General features: G+C 55.9%; 1 protein-coding gene across 3 annotated transcripts; it reads left to right on the top strand.

Annotated features, from left to right (window-relative positions):
• Positions 1-500: 500 nt before the first annotated feature.
• On the top strand, positions 501-10,512 carry PEX11G (peroxisomal biogenesis factor 11 gamma). 3 transcript variants are annotated; one of them, XM_068981374.1, is made up of 5 exons: positions 501-597; positions 2,858-3,046; positions 5,469-5,647; positions 9,344-9,406; positions 9,941-10,512. In XM_068981374.1, exons 2-5 carry the CDS (start codon positions 2,978-2,980, stop codon positions 10,170-10,172), a joined length of 543 nt encoding a protein of 180 aa, XP_068837475.1. In that variant the 5' UTR covers positions 501-597; positions 2,858-2,977; the 3' UTR covers positions 10,173-10,512. The 3 variants fall into 3 exon arrangements, with proteins under 3 accessions (XP_068837475.1, XP_068837476.1, XP_068837474.1); XM_068981375.1 differs by lacking the exon at positions 501-597 and adding an exon at positions 874-957 and having other exon boundaries at positions 10,124-10,512; XM_068981373.1 differs by lacking the exon at positions 501-597 and adding an exon at positions 874-957.
• Positions 10,513-12,075: the final 1,563 nt, after the last annotated feature.

The raw sequence follows: 12,075 nt of genomic DNA, 5'->3' as shown, positions 1-12,075 counted from the left end.
CACAGCTCTCATGGTGTGCGTTTTTAGTCAACATCAGCCACCCAGTTATCCTCCGGGGATATTCCAGTTATCAGATTTCTGTCTATTCTAGACCGGTTCCATGCATTTCTCCTTTTTTTTTTTTTTTTTTTTTGTTTTTTAAAGGGACTAGTTTACTTACGCACGCATGCAGGAACTTGGGCTTCCCAGGTAGCTCAGTGGTAAAGAATCCGCCTCCCAATGCAAGAGATGTAGGACATGCGGGTTTGACCCCTGGGTTGGGAAGATCCCCTGGAAGAGGGCATGGCAACCCACTCCAGTATTCTTGCCCGGAAAATCCCACGGAGAGAGGAGCCTGGCGGGCTAGAGTCCATGGGGTCCGCAGAGTCGGACGACTGAGCACGCAGGCACGCGGAAACACAGATGGAACCTGCGCCCCCTGTAGTCCAAGCAGAGCGTCCCAACCCACTAGGCTACCAGAGAATTCCCCAAAGTTCCCTTTTTAAAACTGCCTTACAGGACATAACAGCAAACCATGCTCTCTAAAGACAAGCCGACAACGCAGAAAGGGTGAAGCAGAAAAATTAGAAAACTTTCTTCTTGGACCACAGCAAACAGGTTGGTGCTTTTGCTTGGAATCTTTATGTGTGCGTGTGTGTAACTGGTTAACTTTGAAAACATGGTTAGCGACCTCAGACCGTCCACCTAGGTGCACAGGGCCAGGAGAAACCACAAGTAGAGGTCCCAAAGCCGCAAACCTCATTGCTCCCAGAAGCAGACAAACGGCAGAGTCCCGGACAAAGGGTCGCGCCAGCGCCTGCGCAGAAAGCTCCCAGGAACGGACCCCGCCCGGCCTGCGCCGGGCTCGCCCCCTGGCGCGGCTAACCGACGTCACGGTGTCGTCACAGCGGAGTCGCTATGGTGGCCCTGAGCGATCTGGCGTCGGCGCTGGAGTCCTATAGGGGTCGCGATCGCCTGGTGAGGCTGGGAAGGAGCGAGGCCAGAGGTCCTGGAGTCCGGCCAAAACCCAGAGACCGGGACGTTGAGGCCAGAGAGGGAGCGGGGTCACTCAGGATCCCTCCAGGGCAGATGCTCCGTCCCCTAGCGGTGGACATGTAGGTTCTTCCCGCCACCCCAAACGACTGGACATTCACAGTACCAGCCAGATCCTCACGCTTGTGCATTTGAATCCAGCCGGACCACTGAAGCTGGTCCCAAACAATGTCGTATGAGAACTTGGGATGTGGCAGGGCTCCCTTTAGGGCTGGACATTTAGTTCTGGATTTAGTTCTGACTAAATCCCCTGAAGTTGGCCACTTAGGTTGCTCTGGCAAGTTCGGCCTGGCCAGACATTCCCATGCCAAACAAACCCATGTTTGGACATTTAGGATCAGACTAAGCCACTATAGTTAGTTCCTCGGTTGTCGAATCTAATATGGGAATATAAGATTTTGCACTGCTTTCCCCGTGGCTGGATGTTTAGGTTCTGACCTTCCGCTCAACTCAGATTGGGCATGTAGATTGTTCCTTCCAGGCCGCTGAGGTCGGACTCTGAGCTTGTCCCAATCAATCTCTTACAGGTAGGCATTCCAGTTGTACCAGGGAATGTACCAGTGGCTGGGCATTTAGGTTCTAGGCAAATCCTCTCTGATTGAGTATTCAGGTTCTAAATTCTCTGGAGAAGGAAATGGTATCCCACCCCAGGATTGTTGCCTGGGAAATCCCATGGACAGAGGAGTCTGGTGGGCTACAGTCCATGGGTTTGCAAGAGTTGGCGGCGACTTGGTGACTAAACAAGAAAGCTGGACTTAAAATGCAGTGTTTTTGCCCTTACAAAGGTGCAGAAAGGAATTCCAAGTAAAAATAATATATAAAACAACAGGAGAAAGCAACTTCTGAAAAGCAGATGAAATAAAGATGTAAGGGTGGGGAAGCAGACCCTGTTCACCATGCTCCAGATCACCCACTGATTCCGGAATCACCACTGGGTTCCTTCTCACTAAAGTAAGGCAAACAAATTAGCCTTTTGTTCACTGGGTTGAGGCCTGCTTACCTTCCTAAGTCACAACCCAGCCACGGACTTTGGTCCAGCCAGGTAGATGCAAATAGCCTTCCTGCCTGCTGGGAAAAAGGATCTAGGAGGTAAGAGATGGGTTTTTTTTTTCTGATCCCCATCACGTGTCTCCAAAGACTGTGCCATTCAGTGACATGAGCCAGCACGCCCTGAGTCTCCACAGTGCCTTTTCTTTTAAAACTTGATTTTTATTGGAGTATATAGTTGCTTTACAATGTTGTGTTAGTTTCTACCATACAGCAGAATGAATCAGCCATCCATATACATATATCTCCTCCATCCGGGACTTCCTTCTCATTCAGGTCACCACAGAGAACTGACTCGAGTTCCCTGAGGTATGCAGTAGGTTCTCATTAGTTATCTGTTTTGGGCTTCCCTAGTGGCTCAGATGGTAAAGAATCCGTCTGTAATGTGGGAGATCAAGATTCAGTCCCTAGGTTGGGAAGATCCTGTGCAGAAGGGAATGGCATCTCACTCCAGTATTCTCGCCTGGAGAATCCTCATGGACAGAGGAGCCTGGCAGGCTGCAGTCAATGTGGTGTCGAAGAGTTGGACATGACTGAGCGACTAACACACCCAGTTATCTGTTCTACACATAGTATCAATAGTGTATACCTATCAATCCAATCTCACAGAGCCTTTTGCACAATGATGTCATGTGTCTACATGTATCCCACCTACAAATATGTTTCAACTTTCTGTTGGGAGTTTGATTGAGAGTTCCTCCTGTTTGATCCCCCGAGGCCCGAGGCCAGGTCAGGGGTGATCGGCTCAGTCCTACTGACTGCTTCTGGTTTCCCACAGATCCGAACGCTGGGTTACTGCTGCCAGCTGGTGGGCGGGGTCCTGGTGGAACAATGTCCTGCCAGGTCAGAAGTGGGGACGCGCCTGTTGGCACTGTCCTCCCAGCTCAGCCACTGCAGGATGGTCCTGCGACTCTTTGATGATGCGGCCATGTTTGTCTACACTAAGCAGTACGGCCTGGGGGCAGAGGTAACGGGGTTGCGTGGGGCTCCAGGGAGGGGATGCGGACCCTGGGAAGTTGGCATCTTATGGACTGGCCTTTAGGCAAAGGCAACAATATGGGCAGTTTATTATTTTTTCAATTTTACTTTTTTCTTTTGAGACAATCAGACATTCTCGTTTCAATTTCAGTTAAACAAATTAGCTCATTCCCAAAGACTGTGTAATTAAGAAGTCTTCTTCCTGGCCCTTCGGTCACAGTTTTCCTCCTCGGAGGCAGCCACTGCTATCAGCCTCTTGTGTTTCCTTCATGAGATTTCCTGCACCTGTGCTTTGGTTACGTTAATAGTTACATGACATTTACATTCTTCTGCTACTTGTTTTTTCATGGAATGGTGCAACTTGGAGGTCATTCCATATCAGTCCAAAATAAGCTCCTTCTGGGAATTCCCTGGTGGTCCAGCAGTTAGGACTCAGCCCTTTCACTGCCGCAGGAGACTGCGTCCTCAGGCTTCTCTGTAGCCCACCAGGCTTCTCTGTCCATGGGATTCTCCAGGCAAGAATACTGGAGTGGGTTGCCATTTCCTCCTGCAGGGAATCTTCCCAGCCCAGGGATCTAATCTGCATCTTTTGCATCTCCTGCACTGGCAGGCAGATTCTTTACCACTGCGCCGCCTGAGAGGCCCCTTCACTGCAGAGGGCCTGAGTATAATCCCCATTTGGGGAACTAACATCCCCTCAAGCCATGTGCCTTGGCAAAAAAACAAAAACCAAAAGAAGCTCCTTCCTTCTTTAGGGCCTCAGGGTACACATGTATAGCTGGATGGGCCGGATGGTGACTTACTGAACGAGTCCCCTTGGACACGTAGATTATTTATAAGATCTTGCAGATACAACAGAACCTCATCATGTCACCAGTGGGTCTAGAGTGACGCTCCTCACCTGGGGAGGGGGCAGCAGGGAATGTGATCTTGCTCTCCCAGGGGATGGGCTGAGTTATGCCTCCTTCCTGGGCTGCCCTGCCCTTCCCCCGACCCTCCGGGGGTCTCCTCCCAGACTCACTTGCTCAGATGCCCCCGCATCCCGCCCTAGTGCCCACAGCCTGATTATCCCCAATCTCAAGGGTTTGCCTGGGCCTTCCTCCTGTGTTGACACCCATCTCTCCAGCTTCTTTGATGAGGGCATGTTCCCTGTACTATCCCCCCCAACCATCTCCTCTGTGAAGACTCCCCTGAGTCCCTATGTGGCGGGGGGGGGGGGGGGGTGGCTCTCTGCATCTCGTATATCCCTTAGCCAGAACAAGAACCCTCTTTGGTTGAGTGCCCTCTGCTCCTGCCTCTTCCCCAGCATAGGGCCCCAGGTCTTGAAACTTCTCAGAAAACACCGGTGGAGTGAGCCCCATCCTCACAGAGGGATGAAGTGTGCCGGGACACCCCAGAAGGTCCCAGATGGGATGGGGGAGCTGGAGTGGGGTTCAGCACCCAGAGGGAGGCAGGACCACAGCCGGCTAACAGGAAGGAGAGGGCTAGACAGGGAAGACAGGAGGGGAAGGGTACGGCAGGCAGCGAGGATGACACAGTTACAGGCAGGGAAGTGAAGGACTTGGCCAGGGACCGGGCCAACTTGGAGGCCTGGAGGGGGCCTCTGGGGCCCAGGGAAAGGCTCTTACAGCCTCAACCGGCCTTGCCTTGCTAGGTGCTCACCCCTGTCTGATCTGGGGGGAGGTGACCCAAGCCTTGCAGTGAGCGTTGTGGCTGCTTCAAGCTGGCACTGGGTGTGTGGCAACCCAGCAGGCCAGCCAGCCACTCTGCCTGGTCAGGGTTCTCTGCAGGGCTCCCTCCCCTGCCCCCTTCAGGGTCCTGAGTCTGAGACCCATACACAGGAACTAGGAATGCCCTGATGCAGGGCATCCCAGGTTGTCCTCCATAGGAATCATCCGGGAACTTTAAAAAAAAAAAAATCCTGGTGCCAGGGCCCACCTCAGCCTTGGTGAGGCAGAACCCCTGGGACTGGGGGCTGAGTGGGGGTTTGTGAAGCTCCCCAGGCATCCCTTGAGGTGTCCCAGGTGGTGCAGTGGTAAAGAATCTTCCTGCCAATGCAGGAGACGCAGGAGACAACTGTTTGATCCCTGGGTCAGGAGGGGCCCCTTGAGAAGGAAATGGCAGCCCACTTGCAGTATTCTTGCCCGGGAAATCCCATAGACTGAGGAGCCTGGTGGGCTACAGTTCATGGGGTCGCAAAGAGGACACGACTGAAGCAGCTTAGCACACACATGCAGGGATCCCACAGCGCGGTGGAGTTGAGACCAGCTGCTCTACTGGGCAGAGGTGACCACACTGAGAAATCAGGCCTTTCTTCTCCCACAGTGCCAGCCACAACCTGCCTGGCCGGACCTTGCCCTGTGACTGCCCCCTGGTACAGCCCGAGCCCCCACTCTCTTCCATTCCTGCAGGAGGAGGATGTGTTTGTCCGCTGCGTGTCCATCCTGAGCAACCTGGCCGACCAGCTCTACTACCCCTGTGAGCATGTCGCCTGGGCCGCTGACGCCAAGATCCTCCACGTGGACTCTGCCCGGTGGTGGACACTGAGCACCACCCTCTGGGGCCTCTCCCTGCTCCTGGGGGTTGCTAGGTAAGCAGCGTTGCTGCCCATCAGGAGACTGGAAGGGAGCCCCTGACATCGCCTGGGCGGGTGGGCAGGTGGGCTGGGGGGGCGGGGGTGGGACTGTCTTGGCCTCTCCTGCCTTTCTGCCTCTTGTCATCCCTCACTGTGTCCATCCCCTGCAGCTGCTGAAATAGATTCCCACAAACTTGGCAGCTCTCAGTTCAGTCGCTCAGTCGTGTCTGACTCTGGCAACACAAATCGATCATCTTAACAGTTTCGGAGGTTAGAAGTCCAAAATGGCTCTCAGTGGGCTAACATCCAGGCGTGGGCAGGCCTGTGGTCCTCCTAGGGGCTCCGAGGGAGTCTGTTCTTGGCCTTCCCAGCTTCTAGTGTGCGTGTGTGCGTGCTAAGTCGCTTCAGTTGTGTCCAACTCTGTGATACTCTAAGGACTGTAGCCCGCTGGGCTCCTCTGTCCATGGCATTCTCCAGGCAAGAATCCTGGAGTGGGTTGCTGTGCCCTGCTTCCTCCAGGGGATCTTCCCGACCCAGGGATCAAACCTGCCCTCTCTTACATCTGCACTGGCAGGCAGGTTCTTTACCGCTGGCACCGCCTGGGAAGCCCCCCAGCTGCCAGAGGCGCCCACCTTCCTTAGCTCGCAGCCCCTCCCTCCATCTTTGAAACGTGTCACTCCAGCTTCTGCGTCTCTTGTCACAACTCCTTTTCTGACTCTGAGCCTCCTCCTCCCTCCTTTGAGGACCCCTGTGACGACACCGCCCACCCCAGATCATCTCTGATGTCCACACCCTTAACTCAATTCCATCTGCAAATTCCTTTTTGAAAAAATTTATGCGCTTAGTTTTTGGCTGTGCTGGGTCTTTGTTGCGGTGCTCGGGCTTTCTCTAGTTGTGGCGAGCGGAGGCCCCTCTTTGTTGTGGTGTGCAGGCTTCTCTTCTGAGGTGTGGTGGCTTCTCTTGTTGCAGAGCCGGGGCTCTAGGTATGAGAGCTTGCGTAGTTGTGGTGCACAGGCTTAGTTGCTCTGAGGCATGTGGGATCGTCCCAGACCAGGGATCGAACCTGTGTCTCATGCATTGCCAGGTGGACTCTTATCCACTGCACCACCAGGGAAGGCCTGCAGAGTCATTTTTGCTGTGGAAGGGAACACACTCACATCATAAGCCTGGGGATTAGGATGTGGGAATCTCTGGGGGTGGGGGCCTGTGACTGTGCCTACCAGACCCAGGAAGAAGAAAATAACTTGGGGGGCATGGACAGAAGTGGCTGGCGTGGCTGCCTTTCCCCAGGTCCCCAGGTCCTGCTGGCATTGTCATCAGCAAACCTCAGACGAAGTAGCTGGGAGTTTCCAGACTGGCTCTGTGCTTCCACAAACCACAAGTTCTCTAAAACTTTAATGGTTTCTTCCCCTCTGCCAATTTGCTGAGTGGGTTTGTTCAGAGACCCCTGGCCCAGACAGCATGGGCGAAGCAGGACCTCCAGTGCCCCTGTTTCCTGGGGGCAAAGGTCTCTTAGATCCCTGAAGGGATGTGGGGTAGCCCCTGACCTCGAGGTTGGGGGGCCAGTGCCCTCATCTGCTGTCCCTTGTCCCTGGGCGTACACTGATGTCCAGTAGCCCTTGTCTCTCCCTCACCCTAGTGATATGCTTACTGTGGATGGTCTGGAAAATGAGCAGACCCCAAAGTGGAAGATTCAAGGTACCCGCTATCCAACCCAGAGCCCCTCTCTCTTTATACTTTGGCGATTTTCCCCAGTGTTTGATTTAAAAAACAAAACATTTTTTTTATTTTTGTTTAGTTGCTTTAAACTGTTGTATTAGTGTCTGCTGTGTCACAGAGTGAGTCAGCCGTGTCTATACATGGACCCCCTGTTCTGGATTTCCTTCCCATTTACCACAGAGCACTGCGTTCCTTAGCTGTACAGTACGTTCTCGATGGACGTGAGTCTGACTGAACTCCGGGAGATGGTGATGGACAGGGAGGCCTGGCGTGCTGCGATTCATGGGGTCGCAAAGAGTCGGACACGACTGAGCAACTGAACTGAACTGAACTGAGGTTCTCATGAGTTATCTACTTCATATATAGTAGTGGGCTTCCCAGGTGGCTCAGTGGTAAAGAATCCACCTGCCAAGAAGGAGATGCGGGTTTGATCCCTGGGTCGGGAAGATCCCCTGGAGGAGAGCATGGCAGCCCACTCCAGTATTCTTGCCTGGAGAATCCTGTGGACAGAGGAGCCTGGCGGGCTGCCGTCCATGGGTCGCAGAGTCGGACACGACTGAGCGACTGAGCGGCAGTGGCAGCGCACACGTGTCAGTCCCAGCGGCCTTTGATTTGGACGCTGTGCTACGTTTTCACTGGTTTCTGCTCTCCTGGTCCAGGGACACGGCTCTGTTTCGACGTCGGCTCCCCTCACAGCCTCGGTGGCTGTTATGGAGCCGGCCCTGTCTTTCCATCAGCACCGCCCCCACCCCGTGGGCTCCGGGTGCTCTGAGGCCACAGCCTCTTCTGAGGCCGCCCTGTGACCTGTGGCCCCGAGAGACTTCCCATTCCTGCTTTCAGGGCTGCTTTGGTTCCCTTAATTTTTTTTCTTTTAAATAGACTATTTTTTAGAGCAGTTTTAGGTTCACAGCAAAACTGAACCGGAAGCAGAGTGTTCGCAGGTACCCACCACACACACACAGACTTCCCCGCCATCCACATGGCACCACAGCCCGACACGTGTTAGTCGATGAACCGACGCTGACGTGGCATACTCACCCCCACGTCCGTGGTTTACGTCAGGGCTCACGCTCTGTGTTGCACTTTGAGTTTGCACAAACGTACGATAACGTGTATCCACCACTGAAGTATTTCCGCTGCCCTAAAAATCCTATTTTTAGGGTGAATATGCTCTGCCTGTTCCATTCATGTTATTTTGTATTAAATACCTTTTTGGGTGCTTCTTATCTATGTAAAATTTCCCTTATTTATGGCTGCACTGGGTCTTCGTTGCTGTGTGGGGGCTACTCTAGCTGCAGTGCTCGGCCTCTCACTGCAGCGGCTTCTCTTGCGGAGAAAGGGCTTTAGGTGCTATAAAGCCTTCAGGAGTTGCAGCGCGTGGGCTCAGTAGTTGGCTCACGGGCTGGGCTGCCCCTCAGCATGTGGAATCTTCCTGGAACAGGGATTGAACCCGAGTCCCCAGCATTGGCAGGCAGGGAAGTCCTCCATTTATTTTAGAGCAGCTAGTTTTCCCATGTGTCTCTGTATTTGGTGTGAGCAAGGGTATGGGGGCTGGGGAGCATTTGGGGTGTGCTCATCATGACTCAGTGGACACAGGTTTGAGCAAACTCCAGGAGCTGTTGAAGGACAGAAAAGCCTGGTGTGCTGCAGTCCATGGGGTCACAAAGAGTCGGACACAACTGAGCGACTGAACAATATCATGACCAGGGGCTCCTAAGGCCCCAGGGTGCTGGAGAGTCACCTGCCCAGGCTGCAGGGAGCAAAGGCTGGAGGGAGCACTGGAGGATGCCCATCGGGTGGCTGCTTCCCCGTCCTGCAGATCCAGCCCTGGGGACCCAGAAGGTTGTCTAGACTGCCTTCAGACAGGCCCAGCCAGTGTCCAGGGTGTGTCTGTGTAGGGAGGGAGTGGACAGGCTTTGCACCCATCCGGACCCCATTTACCTGGTGACGCCCTACCCAGCTGCTCCCACCCCATCCTGTGTGGTGTTGCAGGTCTCTGTGGATGGTCCTGAAGCTGAGACACAGGCTGAGGAAACCCCCGGAAGCCTTCACCAGGTACGTCGTCCACGGTTCCTCTAGAAGGCTTCTTCTGGCAAGCCAGGGTCCCCGGCGGGTCTGCCCAGTCAAGGAGGTGCTGTCACTGCCCTGCCCCCATGCGTGCAGGCTCTGCTGGGTGGGGGTGGGGGGCTGATGTGTGCTAGGTACTGGGGCATTGCTGCGGCCCCCCGGGGGATGGGAGCTCTTTTACAGATGGGGAAACTGAGGCTAGCTGGGGCTAGGCAGGAAGTGGCAGAGCTGGGACTCCAGGGCTGAGCCTTCACGGCTGGGCCCGGGTCTGGGAGGATGATCCGAGGTGGAGTCAGTGTCCTGAGGACAAAGGTCAGTCACTGTCTCATCCTGGGAAAGAATACAGGGTAAAGCAGGTGCCCAGCACAGGCCCGGAAGCTGCTCACCCCTCCTCTTTCCCCCTCGCCCCGCCCGTGGACCTGAGACTCTGGTTCCCACTGTGGGCTCCCTCTGGTGGATGTGATGGTCGCAGCCTGCCGGTCCTCCGCCCTCCCCAGCACTCCTTGCCCTTTGTTCCCACAGGCGGCTGACCCGGGGCAAGCGGAGGACTGTGGAGACCCAGATCTGCTCGGAGGTACTGACCCTCCTGAGCAACCTGGCAGACCTGGCCAACGCAGTGCACTGGCTGCCCCCGGGTGTCCTGTGGGCCGGCCGCTTCCCCCAGTGGCTGGTGGGCCTCCTGGGCACCCTCTCGTCGCTCCTCAGCGTGTACCAGGCAGTCCAGGCGGGTGGCCAGGCCAGTGCCACCCCCTGATGGATAGGGGCGCCAGAACCCCAACAGGGGCCCTTCCCGTGGAGCGTGATTGCCCGGGCGGGGGCGGGTCTCTAATCCAGCAGATTACGGCCAGGTGCCGGGAGGACGGTGTGGCTAGAGGACACACCAGAGCAGTCTGGGGTACCAGCCCCCAGAGGGGTGGGCTTGGGGGGCTGAGGTCCCCCAGGTGCCGCCTCAGTAGGGGTGGAACAGGAAGACCCCGAAGACTCACTTGCAGAGGAACTGGCCCCTGGCAGGCCAGAGTCCTGTGTGCAATAAAGGCGAGCAGGGCAGCCAGGTTGGGCCTGAGGAATGTGAAGTGAGGATCAATTAAATGAGGTGGTGATGGTGGCAGGTCAGATGTGAGCCGATTCCTAAGCCCTGTGTCTCTGTCTGCTTATTCTCACACCCTCTCTCTCCAGCGGTCGGGGGCACCCCCAGGTCTTATTTAGGGTTCAGCCTGTGGGCTGGAGCTGCAGCAGGAAGCACCACCTCCCATCACCTTCCCCTCCAATGCTGCAAATGCAGCCTGTTGACCCCGAGGCTCAGCCACAGAGAGCCGTCCTTCCTTCCCAACCCGCGGGTGTGGGCACCCTTGGCTGGCTGTGGATGCTGCCTCCTCTGCCAGGCCCTGCCTGGGTCTCAAGCTCCCAGGCATCACGGGTTGCCTGTTGTGGCCGAAGCATCTCACAGCCACGGCGTGGACTCAGAGCTGCCGTGGTCCATTCAGGGCATTTCGAGGGCTCTGAGCATCATCACTGGAGATGCCTGAGGCTCCCAGCTTGTGAAAGCACAGCAGGCAAGAAGGGACCAGTTTGTTTCCAGTCTGGGGTTTGAGAGGCCATGTACGTGTGTGGCCTCAGGTGATACTGGTAGGTGGTGGGCGGCCCATGCCTGCCCCTCACTCACTGGCCCCTGAAAGAGCCAATGAAGGGTCCTGTTTACAGGCCCTGAAGCCTGTGGTTTCAACCATGTTTTGTTCTTTTACAAAGAAGGTACATGGTGGGCAACAGCTGGGGTGTGGGGCTGCTCAGGATCTCACAGGACACAAGGACCCCACCTGGCCTCCAGCTGAGCCCTTGCCCCGTCCCTCTGGGGGGCTCCCTCTGGGTTAGGAGGCTGGGCCAGGTCACTCTCCCCCTTTCCTCTGCCTTCCAGGCACCCAGGGGACCTGTGAGATTAGGGTGGGGGTCAGAGTGGCACCTGCCTGTCTGAAGACTCTGAGTTAACACCTGCAAGGCAGTGTGCTTGCCAGGGAACCACGTGAACACCTGCATGTGTGATACGGCAGGTCACAGGTACCCCAGGGGCTGGCATCCCTGAGGGCCGGGGTGGCAGGGCTGGGATACAGCTGCTGGCACTGCCAGTCATGTGGCTGTGTCCCCTGCCTGGTGCCCTTCCCTGGGCTGGCAGCTCAGGTATAGGTTGGGGTGAAGCAAGATGATGATTCCAGGGGACCAAGCCCAGGGGCATCAACAGCTTTTTCGTGGGATGTGGGGGAGCACGTGTATGGCAAATTAGGCTCGTTTGAGGAAGGAGACTGACAGGTCTGGAAACCAGTACAGTCCCCCCTTGTCGAGGAGGCTGATATCCCAGGACCATGGTGGGGGGGGCAGCCTAAATGGTTGGGGACCCAGCCAGCGCAGGAGACAGGGGGCCCCCACAGCCACCTCAGCACTGCCACTGCCTCCAGCCTTGACTGTCCAGGTGGAATCACTGGGGCTTCCTCACCGGGACCAGAGCAGGCTGCCTGGCCTGGGTTGTCTGTGCGGTCCATCCTGTCACTAGTCTGAGCTGATGCCAAGTGGGGGTGGGGGTGAGGGCTGTTACTGGCCCGGGACATGTCCCTGCCTCCCTACACTCTCCCCCCCAGGAGAGGTGGAGAATCACAGCCTGGTCATCA

The sequence above is a fragment of the Capricornis sumatraensis genome, chromosome 9 (genome assembly GCF_032405125.1).
Source record: "Capricornis sumatraensis isolate serow.1 chromosome 9, serow.2, whole genome shotgun sequence".
NCBI classification, from domain to species: Eukaryota; Metazoa; Chordata; class Mammalia; order Artiodactyla; family Bovidae; genus Capricornis; species Capricornis sumatraensis.
The sequence above is the reverse complement of the archived record's forward strand: the minus strand, read 5'-3'. Positions and strand labels throughout refer to the sequence as shown.

Excerpts from the sequence above, each read along its gene's own strand:
- PEX11G (XM_068981373.1), top strand. The coding sequence starts at position 898 with ATGGTGGCCCTGAGCGATCTGGCGTCGGCGCTGGAGTCCTATAGGGGT. Across the intron at positions 3,047-5,468 it reads AGTACGGCCTGGGGGCAGAG|GAGGAGGATGTGTTTGTCCG; the intron begins GTAACGGGGTTG and ends CCATTCCTGCAG. Across the intron at positions 5,648-9,343 it reads CTGCTCCTGGGGGTTGCTAG|GTCTCTGTGGATGGTCCTGA; the intron begins GTAAGCAGCGTT and ends GTGGTGTTGCAG.